The sequence below is a fragment of the Ctenocephalides felis genome, unplaced genomic scaffold (assembly GCF_003426905.1).
Source record: "Ctenocephalides felis isolate EL2017-DRISC unplaced genomic scaffold, ASM342690v1 CF-g0.4_SCAFFOLD_01492, whole genome shotgun sequence".
NCBI lineage: Eukaryota > Metazoa > Arthropoda > Insecta > Siphonaptera > Pulicidae > Ctenocephalides > Ctenocephalides felis.
In genome coordinates, this window is record NW_020537646.1 from 20,052,874 (window position 1) to 20,075,716 (window position 22,843).

General features: G+C 27.7%; 4 protein-coding genes and 1 pseudogene across 4 annotated transcripts; 2 read left to right on the forward strand and 3 right to left on the reverse strand.

The window, feature by feature from the left end:
• Positions 1 to 640: 640 nt before the first annotated feature.
• LOC113370999 lies at positions 641 to 1,181 on the forward strand (annotated as a pseudogene).
• Positions 1,182 to 1,358: 177 nt separating this feature from the next.
• Positions 1,359 to 6,427, reverse strand: LOC113369826 (dnaJ homolog subfamily C member 3-like). The gene is given in 12 exon segments (XM_026610408.1): positions 1,359 to 1,727; positions 1,840 to 2,102; positions 2,213 to 2,330; positions 2,408 to 2,586; positions 2,589 to 2,631; positions 2,696 to 2,736; positions 2,739 to 2,820; positions 3,027 to 3,135; positions 3,204 to 3,295; positions 3,368 to 3,567; positions 6,087 to 6,197; positions 6,271 to 6,427. Coding segments are annotated over 12 exon segments (1,470 nt in total). The 5' UTR covers positions 6,350 to 6,427; the 3' UTR covers positions 1,359 to 1,574.
• Positions 6,428 to 8,912: 2,485 nt separating this feature from the next.
• Positions 8,913 to 16,947, reverse strand: LOC113369828. The gene is made up of 5 exons (XM_026610409.1): positions 16,892 to 16,947; positions 12,883 to 13,096; positions 11,020 to 11,414; positions 9,889 to 10,074; positions 8,913 to 9,316 (listed from the first exon to the last, which is right to left on the reverse strand). The coding sequence occupies exons 2-5, from the start codon at positions 13,080 to 13,082 to the stop codon at positions 9,030 to 9,032; spliced, it is 1,068 nt and encodes a 355-aa protein (XP_026466194.1). The 5' UTR covers positions 13,083 to 13,096; positions 16,892 to 16,947; the 3' UTR covers positions 8,913 to 9,029.
• Positions 16,948 to 18,896: 1,949 nt separating this feature from the next.
• Positions 18,897 to 20,366, forward strand: LOC113370644 (MRN complex-interacting protein). Its single transcript, XM_026611334.1, has 3 exons — positions 18,897 to 19,006; positions 19,430 to 20,051; positions 20,143 to 20,366. The coding sequence occupies exons 1-3, from the start codon at positions 18,956 to 18,958 to the stop codon at positions 20,157 to 20,159; spliced, it is 690 nt and encodes a 229-aa protein (XP_026467119.1). The 5' UTR covers positions 18,897 to 18,955; the 3' UTR covers positions 20,160 to 20,366.
• Positions 20,367 to 21,128: 762 nt separating this feature from the next.
• LOC113370704 (extracellular sulfatase SULF-1 homolog) lies at positions 21,129 to 22,807 on the reverse strand (the record flags this gene model as incomplete). Its single annotated transcript, XM_026611398.1, is given in 3 exon segments — positions 21,129 to 21,333; positions 21,942 to 22,023; positions 22,601 to 22,807. Coding segments are annotated over 3 exon segments (368 nt in total), but the record flags the coding sequence as incomplete, so codon positions are not given.
• Positions 22,808 to 22,843: the final 36 nt, after the last annotated feature.

Genomic DNA, 22,843 nt, shown 5'->3' on the forward strand with positions numbered 1-22,843 from the left:
GAGAGCAATAATATAACGTAGCTATTTTATGCGAGTATTCGCCCATCCAAATCCAATCTATGAAGAAAGAAAAATGTCTAAGCGAAGAGCGTCAGTGCAGATGAAAAGAGAACTCGAATGTTACAACTTTTTTACGAAAAAAGGAATTTTTTCAGTTAAAAGTAATAATAATAATTAATGTTATCAGACTGATTCAGAGTAATCCATAAGATCGACGCTAAATTAGACATCAGGAATATTACACATTTGTTTACGAATTTTGAAATAGCACTAGAACTATCTAAACATTATTTTAAATTTCTATGTTTTGTATTTTATCAGAAATGCTGAAGATTTAAACACACACACACACATATATATATATATATATATATATATATATATATATACACATTTATATATATAACCTTGGTAACAATATTTACCTTTTTCGTAGTAAATGTTCTTTGTATATTGTAGCCACACCAGTACTAATAGAAGAACTATCATGTTTATAATATTTCTATTATAATGATGTTGGAGTTTTTATGCAGGAACTAGAAAAAATTGCACCAAAAGAAAAGGTATAATTTCACAAAGTGTAAAAGATGTCATACAGAACTTGGTAGACGATGGCCTAGTTGATACAGACACAAATTGGAACCTCAGTTTATTTTTGGGCATATCCAAGGTAATTTACTGATTTTATCATCTATTGGCTATAGTAATGAATTTGATTAATATTAAAGTAAAGCTAAGCATGCCAAGAAGAAAGCTTTTGCAGAGCTTAGTGAAAAATTGGAACAATTAGATAAAAAATATGACGACTAAAAATATTTTATCCAAAGAGCAAACTGGGCGAGTTCTAACGGAGCAGAGAAATGCAATGCTTCAAGAAATACAGAAATTGAGAGAATCTGAAAGTAAATTGCTTGAAGAGATTAAAAAATATCAAGACTCGGACCCTGAAGCCATTGAACTACTGGTTTCTGAAACAAAAGTATGTACAATATTATTAATTATTGTATAATTTAAAATATGAATTTATTTAATATTTTTTATAGCTAGCAAAAGAAGCTACAAATCGGTGGACTGATAATTTATTCGCATTAAAATCATATTGTAAAACAAAATTTTTTATTGAAGAAGCAGCAATAAACAAACAATTTTGTATTCCAGAAGATTTGGATTATATTGAATAATTTTTTTTTTAATCAATGTAAACTTAAATAAAACTTTTATATACACACTCATTTATCGTTAAATATTTACAAATGTATGTATTAAAGTAATAAATATATACAAATGTACACCTTTTTTTTTTAAGTATGGTAAACATTCATTCACAATATATTCCACATTCAAAATCTTTTTTAATAAAATATAAAAATAAATTATAAATGAATAATATACAAATATTCAGCTAACTCAGAAAGTTGTATAAATATACCTACAATTCTGTATTATACATAAGCACCCGCTTATTCATCAGTACTCCATGCACGCTATTCAAATTTCACACTGATCTATTAATACAGTCTTGAATCACATACAGACTCCTCATATGTATAATCACATATAATGTTTCATAAGCCTTAATTGAAATGGAATTTAAATTGAAATGGTGATCCATGATGGAAGTGATGGAACGGTGAACCACCGCCCCCTCTGTGATTATTTGCAGATTCTGGATCTAAAGGATCTTCACCGTTGTCAAACTGAGCTCTTTTCTCAGGATCAGTAAGAACCTACAATAAATTATTAATAAGGTCATAAACTCAATTATTTGGTCCACATATATTATAATAATAAAAGTATTTCATGAATGTTTGATGATCTATAAAATAATCAATTTGCTACCTCTTTAGCAGCAGCAATATCTATAAATTTATTCTCTGCTATTTTCTTTTCATCATCTTTGAAATTATCAGGATGCCATTTTTGTGCTGCTTTTCGATAAGCTTTAATGATCTCTTGCTTTGTAGCTGTTCTTTTTACACCTAGAATTTTATAATAGTCTCTTCTCTCAGCTTGCTTTTGTAACCTCTGAGCCTTCAAAAGCCCATCTTTCGCTCTCTGATCATGCTCATTTATTTCCAAAGCTGATTTATAATCATGGATGGCTGAAACAATAAATATTTTGAAACTATGATATTTAAAAAAAAATTCTATCATCCAAATGATATCCAGATGCAATATTTTTAATATAAAATAAAAAACTTGTTTCTCTTACCGTCATCATACATTTCTGTACCAATATAAGCATCAGCTCTATCACACATTATTGATGGATCTTGATGAATTTCTAATGCAGCTCTACAAGTGCCAATAGCAACTGTGTATTGTTCATCCTTTGCCAAGTAAAATATATATTATGTAACAGTTACTAATATTCTTAAAATTATTTTGAAATGTTATTTACATATACCTTTACATAGCAACTGCACAGCAGTTTCTTGGCATTAAATATAACATCAATAACTGTATCTTCAGCTTTTAAAACCTTTCCAGCTTGTTCTATACATTCACCAAAGTTTCCACTTTCTAAAGAATGTTCAGCTGTATTTAAAAATTTATCTATCTTTTTAATTTTCTTATACAATGGAAACAGTCTTTATGTTCTGGATCAAGTCGTAAGCATTCTCTTATTTCCTAAAACAAAATGTGAAATAAAATATAAAATGTATCATAGATAAAGTATTCAAAAGGAAATTACTTTCAAAGATTCAGCCACAAACCCTGCTTGATACAGTAATTTGCTAAGTTTAAATATCCTTCTATACTATCTTGCTGAAGTCTATTTATGGCACGCAAATCTGATACAGCACTCAAAACTTCACCCTAGGATTAAAAATAATTATAAGATATTGTATATTACATTCAAGCTAATATTAGTTTATTTTTAAGGAAAAAATGTATAAAACTATAGTCTTTGGTATTAAGATAAAGCAAAAATGAAAAAGAAAATGATAGATCTGCTCATAGAAAATGTGTTTAAACTTATTATTTAATATACTTTAAGTATGTTATTATAAAATTAGTTGTACCTGTTCTAAATAACAATCAGCCCTTAGATGACGAATTTCTGATGACCAAGGTGAAATTTCTAACAAATTTGTTAATTCTCTAATAGCACCATCAAAGTTCCTCATTTGTCTGAAATCAATGTCTGTTATGAAAAAATCTTATGAAGCTTAGTTTTAACTAAATTCAAATTTTTTTACTTCAACTCATGGGCAATCATGAATGATTCTTGAGCTGGATGTACTCGTTGAAATAAAACATTTGCATCTTCATTATATGGATCTACTGATAGCTGTAAAATAGAATAACTTACATAGATAGTATGACATAACTTATAACAAAGTAAGTAAGGTATTAAACATACCACATTATAAAGATCTAAATAAGCAGAATCATACTCTCCAAGCTTCATTAGCACACTTCCTCTTTGTAGTCGAGCTGCTGTGAAATCTGGTTTTAATTCTAGAACTGTTCCAAAGTCTTGTAAAGCTAATCTAGCTCTACCTAAGGCAAGATAAACTGTGCCTCTTTTAAAGTTTGTTAAATAATTTGTTGGATCCCCTTCTGCAAATAAAACATTATTAACACATTGTTAACATCACATAAAATAACAACAACAACAAAAACAATTGATAATATATAACATTCACAAAAGTTATTAATAAAATTTAGTAACATTATTGCTTTTGTCTAGCCAAATATAAGCAAATAATAATGTAACAAATAATAGTTATTGTCATTTTATCTCATTGATATTATATATAAACTAGTGGGGTGGGTGGCATCGTGCCTTAAGGCAAATTGCTGGAACTTCCCGTACCGTAACAAATGTTCGAGGAATACTGAATGTTTTCAAACAGATTATTATAAATATTGTAACATTGTCTAATATTTATAAGAATTATATAAACTGAATTGCAAAGTTGAAATTATTTGTAAAGTATATTAGAACTATAGTCAGAATTAAAAATAAAATCTGAATTATTTTCGATATACAAAAATTAAAAAAAAAAAAAAAAAAAATGAAACAAAATTTTTTTTTCCAAAATCAATTATTTTGTTAACACATATAAGCACATATATGTAGTAATATATGCACATCCATATATATATGCATATATACACACAAAATTAATAAAGGATTAATCGTTTTTAATTAGGTTTAAAAAATTTAGATATGAATCATGAATGATATTACGATCTGATCTTCTGTTAACACAACTTGATGAATTCAAAAAGATTAAACTGCTTTCAGTAAAAAGTCTTTTAAAAGTACAATCCTCTCTATATAAAATATTGGGTTCAAAGGTAAAAATATGTGAATTTTCAATGGAATGTTGAACAAGAGTGATTTGGAAACTTCGGCTTTTGTGATGAATGACGCTTAATTCATGTTGTCTCATTATCATATGGATGTATTGTGATGTTTGGCCAATGTATTGTTTTTGATTGTGATGTTTGGCTAATGTATTTTTATTACTCTTTACACTGGTACATAATCCATTTCTTTATAATTTTTCTAAATAATCTGTAATAACCATAATTAATTAATGTTAATCAATAGTTTTAAAAAACATTGTCTTTGACAGAATAACCTGATGATGGAGCGTATCTATTTCCAAAACGTCGTTATTAAACATCTTCAAAAAACCAATTATTTTTTTATTATTGGATTTACTGTTCAAAAAAAAACAAAATATATAAATAATCAATCAATCATCAATCAATCAATATATATAATATATATATATTATATATATATATATATTATATATATATACATATATGAGTAAGTTCAAGGGCAATACATCAAATAAAAGGCAAAGATTTAGAAGTTAATCTTTAATTTTTTTCAAACGTTTCGACATAGGATTTTATGTCATCATCAGTGGATATAAATAAGGTCTTAAATCAGTAACTAGCGTATGGCACATAATTTTGCACTATCATATATACACTAACTTGTTTTTTTGTTTTTGTTGAACAGAGCATAGCAAAATATTTGTGAAATATAATATATTTTGCACGGAAAAAGTAGTTTATGCGTACATTCTCGAGGCAGTTGTGTCACCATACATATATATATATATATATATATGTATATATAGTAGTGTCATAATATATATATATATATATATATATATATATATATATATAGTGTCATATATATATATATATATATATATATATATATATATATATACACCTAAGTCTGTTTTTACACGGTCTTTTTGTACACGGTTTTGATATAACACGGTTTGAAAATTGAATATTTTTAATTTTTTTACACGATTTTATTCCATTTAGCACGATTTGAAATTTTATGTACTTAAATTTTTTCGTCAAATTTAATTTTTGCGAAGTATGTTCATATCACAAAAAAGTATTTATGAAAGAAAAAAGTCTGAAACCATCGATAGTATCGATAGTTTGCGAACACTAGCTTAAAGATTTAAGTGAATTCCCCTTTAGCGCGTAAAAACAATTTTTACTGGTCAAAACAAATGTGAATAGCACTAATTTATATTACTTTTAAGATTAGAGTGCATATCTTTTTTATCATTAATTACTATGCTTGTGAAAATAAGCATTATATATTTGATTTAATAAAATAAACATGAATTCTTGTTCTTAAAAATTCTTGTATTTCACTAATTTTAATAGGTTTTAGAAATTAGGAATAAATCACCCATTTTTGTATAAGATCAATGTCTTTTTTTACACGTTTTTTTTCTACACGGCTCCTTCTGGAACCAATCTACCGTGTAAAAACAGACTTAGGTGTATATATATATAGACAAACTGAATTGAAATACAGAACAATAATTGTGAAACATGAATAATCACAATGACAACAACATCAGCATACAAGAAGCATAGTTTTTCATAAATTAATTTGCATTTTAAAGAGATTGTTCATAAGTTTGGGATATTAATGATTAAATATTGAATTTATGGTTTAATTTATGACATCACTTCAAGCTTGTTTATAGCTTTTGACACTTAATTTTATATGAATAAATTCATTTAAAAAATATAAGTTTTTGGTAATAAACTTAGTGTAAATGCAAATTTATACATACCGACTGCGGCATGATATTCCCTAAGGGCATCTGCAAGTTGATTTCTTTGTAAATATTCCCTGCCAGCTTCTAAATGTCTATTAATTTCGGCTTGTGTTGCACATTCGCTAACTACAAAAAGTAATTATTAGAAATTCTTTAATAAAGCACCACAACTCCTTATAGGTTATGTTATCAAACTCACCATCGTACATTAATTCTAGAACTAATAAAACTATAAAAGGTGTCAATTTCCGTATATTTATTGTTTTAATAAAATCCATTATTGTTTAATTTAAATAAATACATTTATAAATAAATACTATGCTTGTTGCAGCACATCTGTCAAATGTGATATTATACAATACATACTGAATTTGAAATGAAGCGACGACGTGTATTCGTCGCCCTACGCACGCCAAGTCGTGGTTATTTCTGATTGGCTGTCACTTTCCCGAGAAACGATTTATTTAACTAACATTTTTTCAGATCTTCTAAGCCTTCGACTTCGATTAATATTATTTCTTATTATACAACCGAAAGCTATGCATTAGTGCTGTATGGCATCGTGCCTTAAGGCAAATTGCTGGAACTTCCGTACCAAAAGTTTTTTTTAATCTTTGAAAAAAATTAATTCTTGAAATCATAGATAAGGATTGCTTGAGATATTAGAAATTTTTGAAAAAAAAGCTTCTGGAGAAAAGTGTTTTTTTATTTTGAAATATTTTGGAAATTTTGAACTTTTTTCCAAATCAATCGCACTGATTTAGCTGCATAGAGACGAACTATCGAAGCGCGAACTATCGATACACGTTATTAAAATCTCTGATAATTTAGTGTGCATATGTCTAATGATCATTTTGCCCACCAAATGGCATTTTTTTCAACTTTTTTTTACAAGATCTCCGACACCGCTACACCTGCATTCCCTAAAATTTAATCAGTTCTTCATCTTGTCAATACAAGTAAAATATTTTTTGAATTATTCAAATCGGACGCTCCGTTCTCTTAAAAACTGAGTTACCGTTTTTGGCACTTTTTGCCCCGCATCTTCTCAACCGCTAGGCCTACCTTTGCCAAAAACTAATCAGCACGTCTCCTTATCAATACGAATCGAATGTTTTCTAAATTATTCAAATCGGTAGATCCGTGTTCCCGCAATCGTCGACGAAATTTGTATCCGCACACACACACAATAAAATATATAACTAGTATAGCATCGTGCCTTAAGGCAAATTGCTGGAACTTCCCGTACCGTAACGAAATGTTTCGAGGAATACTGAATGTTTTCAATAGATTATCATAAATATTGTAACATTGTCTAATAATTATAAGAATTAAATAACTGAATTGCAGAGTTTGAAATTATTTGTTTAAAGTATATTAGAACATAGTCAGAATTAAAAATAAAATCTGAATTATTTCGATATACAAAAAAATTAAAAAAAAAAAAAAAAATTGAAATAATTTTTTTTCCAAAATCAATAATTTTTGTTAAGACAAGCAGAAAGTTTTTTGAACATGAATCGGACGCATAGTTCTCTCAAAACTGCATTTTTTTACATTTAGCTTCGTATCTTCGAAATGGCTGGGCCTGCCTTTGCGAAAACTAATACACCACTTCTCCAATCATTACTAATTGAATGTTTTTTAGATCATTCAAATCGGATGCTCCGTTCTCTCAAAAACTCGATTTCTATTTTCTGCACTCCGTAACTGCTAGACCTGCATTTGCCAAAAACAATCAGCACATCTCCTTATCAATAGGAATCGAATGTTTTTTGAACCATTCAAATCGGTTGATCCGTACGCCCGAAAACGTAGGCGAAAAATTGTATCCATACATACATACCACCACACACATCCATTTTTTTCTGAAGTATGCCAAAAATGTTCAGAACCTTCAAACGTCGAGAAATGTAAAAATTTTCAATTCCGATTTTCGGCCCATTACAATAACTTACCCTACGGGAAGTTAAAAATTAATCAACCGGATTAAAATGAATGACAATGTCTAATATTTATAAGAATTTCAGTTTATAAACTGAATTGCAAAGTTAAAATTATTTATTCGAAGTATATAAGTGAGTTTTAGTACTCTATCTATAATTAAAATTTATTTTATTTATTTATTTTTTTGAAATTTAGAAATCGAAAAAAAAATCCAAAAACAATATTTTCGTCAATACAAGCAATGGACGCGTCTTTGCCAAAAACTAATCACCACTTCTCTCTATCATTATATGAATTAAATGTTTGTTGAATTATTCGAATCGGATGCTTCGTTCTCTCAAAAACTCGATTTCTATTTTCTGCACTCTTTGCTCCGTATCTCCGAAACAGCTGGACCTGTCTTTGCCAAAAACTAACCAGCACGTCTCCCTATCAGTAGGAATCGAATGTTTTTGAAATTATTCAAATCGGTTGATACGTGCGCCTGAAAACGTGGACTAAAATTGCGATACGATATGAAAAGGTTGGAAATCACTATTTTAAGTACAAAATTAGTTAATTTATGATTAATTAAATTGATTAATTTGGTATTTTTGGAATAATAGTATAAAATGATAAATAAATACATTTATTCAGAATGGCCATGATTAGCCAATTTTAAATATAAAACAAATCTTAAGAGTAATAATAAATACATAATATTATTAAACAAAAAATTAAATAAAACAATATGCTCTTATTGAAATCTTAAATATATATCATCTGAATATTAGGCAAACTACGGTCATCATCATCCACCTACACATATGTTGCATAATGATTTCATGCTGGAAAGATTTACTTTCTCGCTACATACTAATAAAAAAGTGTGTAGGTATCACATAAACTTCCCACACAGTTAATAAATACTAATTATTATTATAAATATTAATTACCCTAGCACAATTAAACCTTATAAAGTAGGACTTACGCAAAGTTTGACTGAATTCTAATGACCGCTTCCACTAAAATTTAATTTTCATGGAAAAGTGCTTTAGCCATTCTTGATATTTCATTTGACACTGTGTTGTCCTGTTTTTCGCATATGTAATGTTGTCTTGATGAACAATCGTCTCCAAAATAATGATATGTTCTTAAGGGAGGTTTGTATGAGAGCTTCAAACATCGACCGCTGCCTTTGATGTCCAAGGCGTTGTTCGTAGCATTTGCTGCCGAATTTTCGGTTGCAACTGGCTTGGCGGAATTAGCCCAGATCCATAGAAGGCCTGGATTGAGACCGCCCGTCCAGAAATCTTTTTCTGAAAATAATTTAATGCAATAATGAACTAGTAGTGCATGGCATCGCGCCTTAAGGCGAATTGCTGGAACTTTCTGTACCGAAAACTAAAATTTGGAACAAATTTTTTTTTTCAAAATCAATTATTTTGTTAAAACAAGCAGAAAGTTATTTGAATCATCTAAATCGGACGCTTAATTCTTTCAAAAACTGCTATTTTCTGCACTCTTTGCTCCATATCTCCGAAACGGCTGGACCTGCCTTTGCCAAAAACTAATCAGCACATCTCCCTATGAATAGGAATCGAATGTTTTTTGAACCATTCAAATCGGTTGATCCGTGCGCCCGAAAACGTGGACGAAAAATTGTATCCTCACATACACACTCACACACACACACACACATCCATTTTTTCTGAGGTATGCCAAAATGTTCAGAAACCTTCAAAACGTCGAGAAATGTAAAAATTTTCAATTCCGATTTTCGGCCCATTACAATAACTTACCCTACGGGAAGTTAATAATTCAAATATATAGACAAACCAATATTATAATAAAAATTGGATTTTTACTGTTAAAGTATATGAAATCTTACCTTTGAGATTTATATCAGTTTGTATGTGAGCAACAAGATTTTCATTTTCTTTTTTATTTTCCATTTCGACAAGTACGGAGTCTAACTTTCGGCAAACGGCACTTGCTGATTTCCAATTTAACGAATTTTCAACACCAAAATGATAGCAATTGGATCCGGCTCTGGTAAAATTTTTTGGACAAGGATCTGCAATAAAAACAGGTAAAAATATAAATATTGATAAATAAAATAGTATATAAGTATATAGTAATTTTATTTAACTCTTTGGGGACGGCTGTCCACCTCAGTGGACAAACATATACTCTGTGAGGCATAGGCTATTTTATAAACAATGACTCAGTTTGCATCGAAACGTTGATTAAATTGCGTATAGCAGTGATATACAGTGTTGTATTTTGAAAATAATTTTAAGTTATTTTAGTAGTATTTTTAGCCTTTTTCTTTGCTATATAGTCCTTTTTTCAATATTTAAAACGAACACGCGCTTTTAAATATGGCAAAGCGACTGGTAAATTTTGTGAATTAAGCAGTAGTGAAGATGAGTTTCAAATAGGCATTCATACAGCCAAATTTTACGAAATTACTATTCGCACCGAAGATAGTGATGAATGTGATGATGATATTATCCGACCAACAAAAAGAAGAAGAAGAAGAAGTTATTCTCCTTCAATAATCGAGTTTGACATATACATCAACAAACACCCCGACTACAAATACCAAACAATATAAACTCCAATAGATTATTTTACTTTAATTTTACAAATGATTATTAGACAATATAATTAAAAAATAAACCATTATGGCAGCAAAAAAATGACCAAATATACTGACTAATCAGTGGCATATTCTAAATGCGAGAGAAAGAAAAAGGGATTATATTGTCTGTTCTAACAGAAGGAGGAAGGCGGCGAACAACATTTTATTGTAAAACATGTCAAAATCAACTAGCTATGCATTTTGGAAATTGTTTTGAACGTCACCATTCTTTATATAATGAACAAAAATAAATTAATATTATAAATGTATGTCCTTCAATGACATTATAAACAAATTGCATAACAGTAGATTGTTTTGAAATCGGTGCCGTCCCGAAAGTGTTAATTATGATGGAACTTTAACAAATATACATGCCTGATTCTTTTTTGTCTCCGTTCATCAGATAATATAACATTTGCTCCATCCTCCTCATTCGCTTTTCCATGAAATCCAAGCGATAAACTAGTTTTTCCATTGCGCTCAGCAGATATACATCAGTTTCCGTAATTTCTCTTTGAGGTGGAACATAGTTGCCATTTGGCTGGTAACCATTAGACGTAAATTGATACCCGGCGTTAGGTGCGAGTTGATAACCATTATTCGGTACAAAGCCTCCATTTTGTACAATTCCATTATTGATGACTTTATTTCCACCAGGACGACTGTTTAAAAACTGATTTTGGCTTGCAGTACTGACTGGGTCTTCCTGGCCTATGCGGTTGGTGACGTATACTTGCGCTGCAGATAATGGATTTAAGACCCGCGAATCCCTATTGTAATAAAAAAATTACCTATGTTTAAAAATAATAAACTGGCATAACATAAACTAATAAAAACCTTTTTAGTTACATAATTTTTCTTCCAGTTAGAACACAAATACGTGATGGCTTACATAAATACATATACTCGTACAATGCTTTCTTTTAACACCTATAACTCAAACAATTATGAATCAATTATAATATTTAACTTCCCGTAGAGTTATTGTAATCGTCCAAAAACTTTCCAGTGAATAGTTCAAAAATACATTCGAATCCTATTTATAGGGAGAAGTGCTGATTAGTTTTTGGCAGAAGTCGGTCCAGCCATTTTGGAATTACGGAACAAAGAGTGCAGAAAATAGAAATCTAGCTTTTGAGAGAACGGAGCATCCGATTTGAATTACTCAAAAAACATTCAATGAATGATGGGGAGAAGTGGTGGTTTGTTTTTGGCAAAGGCAGGTCCAGCCGTTTCAGAGTTACGGAGCTAAACGTGCAAAAAATGGCAGTTTTTTGAGAGAAATAAGCATCCGATTTGAATGATTCAAAAAACTTTCTGCTTGTATTGAGGAAAGGATTGATCTTGAGAATTTTTTTTTTTTAATATTCAAAATAAAATTTTCAAAATTTTTATTCGGCACGGGACGCCTCAAGGAACGATGCCATACACCACTAATTAGTAAATTTATTGTTTAATTTTTACTGAGTATTTATTTGTTTTGTTTCCCGAGTTCCTGAAGGAGACATTCCATATCATCGAAACGTGAAAATAATTATGAATAAAAAATTGGATACGAGTTCCTGAAGGAGACATTCCATATCATCGAAACGTGAAAATAATTATGAATAAAAAATTGGATAAACACTTTTCTTGAAAAAAAAGGAAAGCTTTTAGATCAGAAAATTAAATATATTTAAATATAAATGACAACCTATACCTGAAATTAAAAAATGATTATTTTTGGTAAAGACAGGTCAAGCCGTTATGGAGATTCGAAGCAAAAATTGCATAAAACAGGAATTCGATTTTTGCTAAATAATGGGGGCATTCGGTTAGATTGATTCAAATTACAATCGATTTGTGTTGATGGCGAGACGTGCTGAGTAGTTTTTGACAAAGATAGGTTCATCCGATTCGACTGATTCGAAAAAATATTTTGAACTGACAGTAGGAAGAAACCATTAGTTTTTAGAAAAAAAATATTTTAAACTCACTTATAAACTTGAAATAAATAATTTTAACTTTGTGATTCGGTTTATATTTCAGTTTCAGTACTTGTAATAAATTTCTCTAATATTTCATTATAAGGCACAGAAAGTTTCAGCAATTTGCCTTAAAGTACAACAATTTTTTTAGGTGAATATTTATTTATTTCTGCTGAATTTTTCGAAACTAGTCACGTTTTATTATCAATATTTAATTTTACTTTTATAAAATAAAAAGCTTATTAATATTCTTTTAAATTTAATGATTTACCTTACTCCCGAAGGTCTCAAAGCCCATTCTTCCAAGATAGTTGACCAGATACCACTATCATCAGCCCAATTGGCAGGATTATCAGAATCATCATTCGAATGCCTGCGATTCTTCACGGACGTTGTAGAAGTATCATAAATTGCTCCAGCCTCAAGAGCACAAATAAAGAACAACAAAAGTATTCTTTTGGTTATGTACATTTTCACTTAGAGCTCTGAAAGTTTAACAAATGCAATAATATATTAATATGTATCCGGGCACTTTCTATACACATCTGAGAATTGGCAAGAGCTGACCGCTTTTGAATGATTTAGTAATAATACTCGTCGCAGATTTATTCATACTTTCTCGGAACATATACGGATGTTATAGTTATGAAGTGTTGTAATTATTTTTTAGTATTAATTTATACCTATATATACTGCATATAAATATTTTAATTAATCTGTAATTTACTTTATATTATGTTCACGCCAATAATTTGAAAAAAATACATAGCATCCATTCATTTTTATATTGGCTATGTATGTTATCTACAGTTGTAGCTAATTACAAAAACTGTAATAACAATTAAAATTATACTAATTCAAAAATACACGTGTTTATAACTTTAAATGTATTTGTAAAATTAAATATCAAAATTTTAAACATTAACTCATTAATTTATTTTTTTTTAATTAGATATGTATAAATTTTTTTTTAAATATAGCATGTATAAAATTTCTAATATTATATTTGAAATTGCTTAGTATTTGGTAATTAAAGCTAATAAATAAATACACAAATAAAAAATTTAGGAAATTAAAATAGCAAATAAGAATTTTATCATTGATTGTTTCATTTTATATTATCAATAAAAATAAATCATTTGTTAAATAATAACTATTTTCATAAACTCAGTTGAATAAATAAATTTAAAAGCACTTTTTCAACAGTTTTTATCAAGTGAAATTTGTCCGCCAAAAAAATAAAAATGTTTAATTAAATGATTTAATAATTATTTTAAAATAATGCTATGAATACATTTGACTATATATTTCACATTAATATAAATAAAAATTTATTTTCTTAGTGGAAATAACCATAGATTTAATTAATTAATTTGTATAACCAATAAAAATAAATGGTTTATTTAATATTAACTCAAACAAAATCCTTTTTTATAAAGACAGAAAAATTTATACATCGTTAATATTAATTTAAAAGCACTTCTAAAAACGAACACATCTAAATTTGAATTCGCCAAAACAAATATATTGAATTAAATATTGAATTCATGCAGTTTAATATAGAAATTCTAAAATGTTTTATTATTTGAAATAACCAATTATTTAATTAATTATTATTATATTAATAATAATAAAATAATAGTTTAACATAAAATTAAAAAATCCTTTCATAAACTTGGTTAAATTTATAAGCCACATTGAATATAAATGAAAAAGCTACACATTCACAGTTTTTATTAATTTATATTTGCCCGCCGAAAAAAATATATATGTATTTAATAAAATAATTGTATGAATTTTTTTTTAAAAAAAATGCATATATTCTATTATAGCTATAAATTCTCTCTTTTGAAATAATTTTATATAACTTATAAAAATATATAATTTAATACATATTAACCCGAACATTTAATAAAAATTAAAAACCACCTTTGTGCACTAACACATTCACAGTTTCTATCAACTAAAATTTGTCCGCCAAAAAATAAATGTGATAAAATATTTAAAAAATAATGCATACATTTGATTATAGATCTTTCATTGATATAAATTCGTATATACTATCCTATACGAAATATAACAATTTATTTAAAATTATTCACGACCATCTAGTACGGTTAACAAATCAGAACTGAATGGAATTTCAATGGTTCATTGAAATTGTAAATGATATACAAATATATAAAGCACAACTCTCTTTCAGTAGTGCTCTACCTTTCTTCATTTCTCTTAATATATTTCTTAACACAAGATGCCATGTCTACAATATATCAGTGGTTCCCGACGCTTTTTTAAAGATAGAATAAAAATTACAGAATACAGTAAAAAAGTAAAAAAAAAAGTTCATGAATAAAAAAAATATATCAGATATTGAGGTGGACGATCACAAAAAATTGGCACCTGACCGTAATCCACGATTGCAATCCTATCAGTAATCCGAAAAAAAATTTAATTTAGGATTAAGTAAAGAAAAAAAAAGTTTGACAAAATGACGACCGTTTCAAGAAAAAGACCATTTTCTTACCACTTTTTGAGTATCTCAATTTTTTTATAATTAGTCACAATTGAAATTTGGTGATAAGGCTAGTATATGACAAAGAGCATATATATATATATATATATATATATATATATATATATATATATATATAGTATAAAAAAAGATTCTTCGAAAATTTTAAGTAAATCGGCCCAGTAAAACACCAGAAATCCATCTAGAAAAGTTGTATTGGAAAAGTTTTGAGAAATATGCGTTTATTTTTAATTATTTATAAAGGAAGGAAACAGAAAAGGATTATTATAGTCAAATAGGTGAATCTCCGAAAACAATATAAATTTTGAAAAATCCTCTCAATCAAACCTTCATAGTGTGTTTATTGTAATGTAAACCAAAAATTAACATTAGATTTGAACATGAGTGAAAGTTCACGACGACTCATTTATAATTAAAAATGGACAGAACTATATTAAAATTAAAAATATTAAATTAAGAAAAGCAAGTGACGTATGGTATTATTGGGAAAGATTTTTTTATCATGAATTTTTTAAATATTTGCTTTCTATTCAATCATCAATATCAGTTCAGTCATCGTCCTCAACACGTTAAAGGATTGTAAAGGAAGCGAATAATATTTAGAAAAAATCGTGATATAAAATTATTATTTTCAGAAACTTCATACTTATGTTTTATTTATTTATTACATGCCATACGCAAAATATTGTGTTTTTCCTGTATTTTATATAATAGTGATGTATTGAATTTTTTTATAAAATTGTAAATTTTGAATATAATTAAAGTAATGTAAAAGAAACCGCTACAATTTTTAATATAAATTAATAGTGTAGTATTATTTTTTTAATATAGATATACAATATGTACTAATATATTATTTCGGTGTATAGTTTATTAGTTTATTATAGAAAAAATACGATGTTTACAATTGCTCCCACAGTAATTTGAAAAGAAAATATAAGGTATATAACATTTAACAATAAAATAACTAATATATTGTAGCTAAATCAATTGCACTCGTCAAAATATGCACTTGGTGACATACAAATATACTCTGATTACAACATCAATTTAAAAATCAAGCTTAAACATGTAGATCAGTGGTCGGGGAACCGGGGTAAATTACCCCAAATGGAAATTGGGGGTGAAATGAATTTGTTGAAGGTAAAAAGTATGTATTTTAAATTGATATTTACTGTATCTGCTATGGGGGTAATCTCTATGCTATGGAAGTAATCAGATTTATGCTTATTTATCTATGGAAGTAATATCAACTTATTGTTAGACAAAAATATTTTAGGATAATAATTAAAAAAAGTTCCCTGGCGGCTGATGTACAATATAAATACGTCATGATTATAAATAATATATATATATATATATATATATATATATATATATACAGTAGAACCTCGATTATCCGGACCTTAGTTATACGGATTTGCGATTATCCGGGCTACCAACCACGACAGAGTTATATGTATGTACATAGCTACAAATCAAATTTTTGCACGATTTATGCTGCAGTTTAGTATATGTATGTAATATAATATGTAAATACATAAGAAAATGTTATTTTTTTTATTAAACATTGATTTTCATTAATATCTATGTATGGATTTGTTCTTTTTGATAAATACACATCATTATTCTTCATACATTGGATTTCCGGAATTTTTATCAGTCCGGGTTAATCAAGGTTCTACAGTATATATATATATATATATATATATATATATATATATACAGTAGTGGTAAAAAAACTTACAAACTCAGAACACAATTCTTCATCAGCCTTTAATCACTTCTCTAGAGACAGCAACACGTCTAGATATTTAAGAGACATGATTGTATTAAATGTGTTATTTTTGTCACATCTATGCATTTTATCTCCCTTCGTAGTTTTCGTTCATATTTAATATATTTGAGAAATGATGCTATTGCACCATTATAGCGGGGATTCCAGTATTAAATAGCATTACTAACACTAACCCTCAATGCTGGTTAAACAGTCATGGTTCAGAATGGAAACATAGGTCTTGACAATAAATGCAAGCCTCTTATTTTTACCAGTATATCCATCGGTTTGTTTTTAGAAGTTGAGTAGAAGTTAAAAGCCTTTCACCTTTGACAGAATTCTATTTTCTTTTTTCTTGGCCTTGAAGAAACTGCCACGTAGTTCTTGCGAAACAGTATTATGTCATATTGTCCATTGTATAAGAAAGTCATTTTGTGAGAAAAATTGATGAAAAAATGAATCAATAACCAAAATTCCATCTAATGCGTCACAAGTGCAATAAAATTGATCAAAAACAATGGTACTAGTGTAAGTTCATTGATTGTAATAGAGGTAATTGCAAATAACAATGAATAAGTCCAAAAAATATATTACAAAAATTTCAAAATAAGCTTTTGATAAAAATGTGACAATGTCACTCAACATCGAACAGGATTGTTTCTAAGGATTTCTTCATGCTATACAATAGTGAAAACGTTACGAAAACTAGCCAATTTTTAAATAAGGACTCAGTGCCATTTTGTCCATATATACCAATTTGTTTGTATTTCCCTTACTCGTTGGAGTACTAGCCATATAAATAACTGTATTTTCACTCTCAAGAGTACAACAAAATGATCCAAAACTTATGTTATGAAATTCAAGATCATGATTCATTCATCATTCTGTTTCAGCAGGTGATTCAACATTCTTGTTTAGTTTATATTTTCTAGAGAAACAGTTAAATCGAACGATACTACGTAGACAGGAATGTGACTGCATAGTAATGTGACAATGATCTAGAAAATACATCACATTTGATAGAAATTTCTTATAAGTTTCTTGTTTCCTTATAAGAAAGACCTGAAATAAAATTATAATTGATAATATAATATAATATTATGTAGTCATTTGCAAATATCAAATACTTATGCAACACAATATAGTTTTCATTTCACTAAAATAATTAAACTTTGATCATAATGATTTAAATAAATGCTTGGTTGAAACAATTATCTTAAAAAATGGGCAGTATAATAAAAAATATGATACAATAAATACAAGAAATTAGTTTGCAACAATAATTATTATTTGTACTTACTGTCTTATTGGATGTCACTTTTGTCATTCCAGCTACCTTTAAATATATTTTCAGCAACAAATTTAATCCAACAGTTACTAAACTATATGATTTATTAATATTTTAATCTCACGTCGAAGCTATACGTAATATTCATAAATATATTAATTAAATATTCACTAACCAATTTTAGGTACAATAAAACACAAGTACAATTCACTAACCAACAATTACAATTAAACTTAAGTATTACTGTAATGTTCTTTATATTTTTGTGGATTAAATAATTTGCCAAAAATGCACACTTTGGGACTATACATACTAGAAAAAACAAAATTTAAAATAATATTTTATATTGTAATATTTATATTGTCACGCCTATGAATTGCGCGCCAATGAAGCCAACTGACAGCTGTCAACGATCTGTCAAAAAAGTTGCTAACCGACTTTAATAAAAAATGCAATTATGAAATGTCAAAACAAACAACATTGAAATCTTATCTTGATTTTTAAATTGATTTTGATTTATTTATTATTAAATTAAATACAAATTTGAATTTTGTTTTTTCTATAATCGGAGTTTAAATTATATCCGTTATATATATAATAATATTTGAAGATCAAACAAAAGTTTTTTTGTGTCATTTAAAAACTACTAAGCAAATATATATTTATCTATTTAAATTAATAATATATATTCTTATATAAACTTCTGTTATATCCATGAGCTTGCTAACTGAAATTGTAAGTAAAAAATGCCTCAGGAGTTGCGTGTTGTACGATGTTATAAATGCGAGAGTTTTCAGGTAAATGAAACTTTAGCTCTTTCAATTAGTACTTTTAAATCAAGATAGTAGGAGGATTATGATATTTATAAATTGTTATAGTTTTAATTATGCTATTAACAAAATTTTCTCTCTTTTTATTATCTTCAACTAGTTTTATTAAATATCATACCTAAGGTTCATCAGAATCATAGTCATGCCTACAAGTACTTAATATTATCATAAATTCTATTAAATTCATTTATAGCTATTAATAATTATGACTTACTTAATCAAAAGTTGTTAATGCAATATATTAATGTAATCACTTGCTTTAGTCGAAAGTTAATTTATTATATTTAATTAATTTCATTATGTTTATTATAAATATTGCACACATAAAAATATATGTAATATATTTATATATGTTAAATTAATTGCCTAATGTTATAATTTAATATCTAGGTAGACATAGAAAAAAAATCCAATAAATGGACATGCAAACTTTGTGGCGAGAAACAATCATTAAAAAAGGTTTACAGTTCTGGTCAAGGCAAAGATTGCAGAAAGTTGGTGCAAGAATTAAATCAAATGAGATTTAAAAGAGATTTGACTTTAGAGGAAAGATTAAAGGAATTAGCTTCAATTGATAATGAAAATCTAACACCAGAAATTCAAAATATACAAGCATCATCTTCAAATAAATGGTCTGAATTTATTGAAAATGAAGTGATAGTAAGTGAAGATGAGGAAACAGAAGTACAAAAATCTCCTCCAAAGAAAAAAGTTAAGTTGTCTTTGGAGAGAGTTATTGACAAACCTGACCCAATAAAATTTCTTCTAACTGATGATGTCTCTGCGAAGAAAACTCAAAAAAGGCATTTGCCTCCAGAAACGGATATTTTTAATACACCAAGTAAATACACAAAGTTAAATAATGCTGCTAGATTTTCAACTTCTGATATTGAATCTGTAAATAAATCTGTAAATAAATGGTTGCATTATATTAATGAAGATGAAAGAAATGATAATGAAACAAATAAATATGAAGAAATAGATGATAAAACAGAAACACAAATTCTACAAGGTTTTAATACATTATATATCCATTATAATTTTATATATTATGAAATATATCTTGTAATATGTATGAACTACAAAGATATATATGATTCTAGGTCTACTAACAATGTGATTAAACCTGAAGATGAAAGCTGTAAAAACAGGCTTCCTGAGTCTCAATCAAATTACAACTGGAATTTTCATACAGAGTGGGACTCATTTAGTGAACCGTCTCAAACTAGTTGCAACGAAGTTGAGTTGAATGATATAATTGATGATCAATTTGAAGAGTTTGAAAGCAAGACTGTAGAACCATTGCCCGAATTAAAGAAGAAAAGCAAACCGGTTGAACTATTCAGTACAGTCGATAGTAATACGGATTTGGAATCAATTTTCAATCTGTAAAACAAAAGAATGTAATTTTTCTGATTACTTCAATAGTATTAGTTCATAAATATGTGATATATTTAAGTGAAATTTTATGGTAAAAATAGAATTAAATGACTTATATTTTCTCTGTACCTAATGTATATTTATATTAATATTTTTATATACATAAAAAGAGTACTTTTGAATCATCTGTATTCATTAAGTATTTATTTTTCAGATTTTGCACATTTAATGAAAATTTGCTTTTGAGACAAGCACATTATGAATGGACAACAATTATTTATGAGTAAAAGCAATTTCATACTTATTCTAGTGGTTACAACTAAATAAATATATTAATTTAAATCGATATTTTACTAGGGAACATACAATTTTAAAAGACTATCAGTATTTAAATCTATCATAAAGTTATACTTGTTTATATAAAAATTATAAATAGGATTTTCTAATTTATATTATGTAATATAATTATGAATATTAGTGAATGATACAATTATATATGCTTGGGATGGTGGTTTTACATTTGATAAAAATAATACTAGAATTACTTCATTATGAGCAATTTTTTTATCACATCACTCAAAGTATTTCTTACCATTTTTCCAATTCAATAATATACTTACTAGAAAGCAATAGTACATTTTCTTTTATTTTAATTTATGTCCTAATGACTTAATTTTAAATATCAAGCGTAAACAATAAATATCTCGCGTTTTTCGACGTAATAAAGTTAATAAACTTTATAAAGTTTAAAAATTCAAATAATTGTCAATGGCAGTTATAGTATGCAACTCTTATTAGCACTTTAAATATAAAATTAAACAAATCACATGATTTTTTAAAATACTCTTAAATGTCTTCGCCGTTGACGTGATCTTTGAGAATGCTCGCTCCACGCTTTTCGTTTTCTCCAGGGCCTAGAAACAGAATTTTATGTAATTGCCTTCGAATTTTTTAAGCAAATTATAGTTTCAAATTATAGATAATGTTTGTTTGTATTTATGCATGTCTAAATAACATTAAAATGCAGTACTTTATATTGCACTTAAGTACGTATAGTCGAGTGGCGTTATTGGAATGAAGAAATACTGAGAAAAATAGTGTCATATTACATAGATAGAATCACATGTTTCTATTTAATTTCTCTTATCATTAAAACAAATTTGAATTATCAATAAAACCTAAAGAATAATAATTCCTTAGCAAAGCCAATTGCTCTTGGACATTTATCATAACTAAAAAAAACATATCTTGAGCTCTAGGCCGAAACTTGACTATATTCAATTTAAATAATTTAAGTAAATTTTTTTAATTTAAAAAAAATTGTAGGAAGAAATGTATATATATATATACATACATATATATATATATATATATTCCTAAAAATCTATTTTTTACTCTTATAAAGATTATAAATCGCTTAGGACCAGTGCAAAAATAGTTCAAATCAACAAATATACATAGCATGAATACATCAGCTGAAATACATTAATATAAATTAGATGACAATGTATATAATACTCACTTAGTAATTTTCTTTCGTTTCTTAGGAATTGGCTGATTTGGATCACCTAAATTGTGAAGTGGCGATGGACCGAGCAAAGGAGCTGAGGTTGAATAATTGAAACACCAAATGAGAATGAAAACACTTATGAAATGGATAATGAGACATATAAAAAGTTCATGCAAAAATTAGTTAAAAAACTTGATACACTCATATTAAAATTGGCATCGAGTCAGGTTGATATTAAATTAAAAATAATAAGCTTTATAGAGTTATAAATGAAAACGATATAGAAACTGCTTTTTACAGATAAATTTCTCTCAATAAGGACGAGATAGTAACATTACACTTCTATAGTACTAAAAAATACAATAAAAAATTAAATCCTCAATAATTTAACTCATTGTCAGAGAAATAAATCGAAGCAAGTGTCTACACTAGATGTGGTCTATAGACGACATCCGTGAGCATAGGTCGTCTATAGAGGACACACATACCCACGGGTCTTCATGCGGATGTCGCCTATAAGCGATACTCGTACCCAAAGGGCTACAATAGAGCTTTTCTTGTTATTACGCAGAAAGTCCAAAGTTTTGTAACTTTTATATCGTTTTCTTAGTATAACGTTGTGCGGAAAACATTGCGTTAAAGAAATAATAAATTTCATTATATTTTCATACCTGAGTGTGAATACTTTCGTTTGACACCACGATGTAAGAGTGCAGTAGGTCCTGTTCGTCTGTGAGATGATTCTTCTTTGAAAGTTCCACCCAAGCCTTCAGTACAAGCACGTCCTTTGCAAGCTTTCAGTCGTTCTAATTGATCATGGTAGAATGCTTTTTCAGAAGGTGTAAGCGTAGATGCTAAGTTATGACGTTCGAAAGGATCTATTGGAAAAATACATAAATGATGAATGAATGGCA

Coding starts and splice junctions, on each gene's coding strand:
- LOC113369828 (XM_026610409.1), bottom strand. CDS start 13,082: ATGTACATAACCAAAAGAATACTTTTGTTGTTCTTTATTTGTGCTCTT. Junction 11,415..12,882: donor TTGAGACCTTCGGGAGTAAG/GTAAATCATTAA, acceptor TTATTACAATAG/GGATTCGCGGGTCTTAAATC. Junction 9,317..9,888: donor AACTGATATAAATCTCAAAG/GTAAGATTTCAT, acceptor AATTATTTTCAG/AAAAAGATTTCTGGACGGGC.
- LOC113370644 (XM_026611334.1), top strand. CDS start 18,956: ATGCCTCAGGAGTTGCGTGTTGTACGATGTTATAAATGCGAGAGTTTT. Junction 19,007..19,429: donor ATAAATGCGAGAGTTTTCAG/GTAAATGAAACT, acceptor TTTAATATCTAG/GTAGACATAGAAAAAAAATC.